Source organism: Penaeus monodon, chromosome 21, assembly GCF_015228065.2.
Source record: "Penaeus monodon isolate SGIC_2016 chromosome 21, NSTDA_Pmon_1, whole genome shotgun sequence".
In the NCBI taxonomy this organism is placed as follows: Eukaryota; Metazoa; Arthropoda; class Malacostraca; order Decapoda; family Penaeidae; genus Penaeus; species Penaeus monodon.
In genome coordinates, this window is record NC_051406.1 from 11,792,102 (window position 1) to 11,793,581 (window position 1,480).

A 1,480-nucleotide genomic window follows, 5' to 3' on the forward strand; every position below is an offset into this window, starting at 1 on the left:
GATTCGTCTTTGTATTTTTGTCTGTATGAATTGTGTACGTCCCTTTCTGGTTCATGTCTGTCTCTCTTCTCCTGTCTGCAAGTGCTACAGCATTTTCGCTCACACTGTGTGGTCTGAATTTATGTTTGTTTATGTACATGTGTGTGTTGCGTTGTTGCTGGTGTCTTCAGGGATTCATTTCAGCTTCGGTAATTTGTTTTAGCGACGTGGACGAAGAAGCGGGACAAATTGAAGTGCCTTGTTTGACTTCGCAACTTTTTAATTCCAAATTCATTATCTTTGCCTTTGTTATTGTCATTTTACACTTCGTTACTGTAATCAGCGTTGTCACCATTACCATCGTTTCGTTGTAGATGCTTCTTTCAACTTTTCCAGTGTCATTATCGTCATCGTTAAGATATATTCAGTCTCTCTCCATTGGTTTCACAGGTATCATCAGTGTCATTACAACAAGGATTTTTTTTTTGGGGGGGAGGGGTCAATTTGTCACTATTATCATTATTATCTTACAGAGTATCTCGCAGTCAACTTCCAATTTATCCTCTTCTAATTGCTTCCAGTTTTCACCAATACCTTTGTTATTGCAAAGATCCTCACTCACATAATGTTTTTAATCTTAGTATTGTTTGATCCTTTTTCAATGTTATTTTCATTACTATAATCATTCTAAATTCAATTATTCCTAGATCTATGGACGTAATTCTCCAGATTATCCTTTTAATCACGTTAACCTCCTCTTTGAATCTTCTCATCAGTGCTCTAATCATGTGCTCTTTCCGTCTCCAGGTCAAGTCGCGAGCGATGCGGGGTCACTGACCTCCTTCCCCAAAGCGTCGACGTGCCGTGAAATCACCCAAGATGGCAGGGGAAGTCACGGGGTCACATACAAACCATTCGAACACGGCGGGATCAGAGCGAAGGCGCGACCAATCACAACCCTCGGCGAATAGTAGGGACACGCTCCGAGCCAATGAGAACCCTCTTTTCATCTTGGAGAATGCATTCGTCGAATCAAACTGTTCGGATTTCATGGACTTGGCTTCGATGAACGGATCCTGTGGAAATTTCACGGTGGCTTCGAACTTCACCAATTCTACAACTATGGCGGGGGATTCGTACTACTTTTATGAGGTAAGTGAGGCTGCTTGCTTGTGGAAGCTTCATTCGACAAATTAGGAAGGGCTGAGGACGTTGGTGCGCTGGTTGAATTGAATGTTTGATTGGGTCGCTGAGAAGAGGAAGGAGAGGGAAGGGGGGGGAGGAGAGGGAAGGAGGGGGGGAAGGAGAAGGAAGGGGGGAAGGAGGTGGTGAGAGGATGGGAAAGGAGAGAAGAAAGGAGGAAGAGAGGGAGAAAGGGAGGAAGGGAGGGAGAAAGGGAGGAAGGGAGTGGGGACGGATGGATGGTTAGACAGGTGGAAAGAAGGTGGAAGGTAGGGAGAGAGGGTAAGAGAGAAAAAGATTGAGTGATGGAAGAAAAAAA

The 1,480-nt window shown here is 44.2% G+C and overlaps 1 protein-coding gene across 1 annotated transcript; it reads left to right on the plus strand.

The window, feature by feature from the left end:
* Positions 1–779: 779 nt before the first annotated feature.
* LOC119586701 (cardioacceleratory peptide receptor-like) lies at positions 780–1,131 on the plus strand (the record flags this gene model as incomplete). Its single annotated transcript, XM_037935431.1, is given in 1 exon segment — positions 780–1,131. A coding segment is annotated over 1 exon segment (273 nt), but the record flags the coding sequence as incomplete, so codon positions are not given.
* Positions 1,132–1,480: the final 349 nt, after the last annotated feature.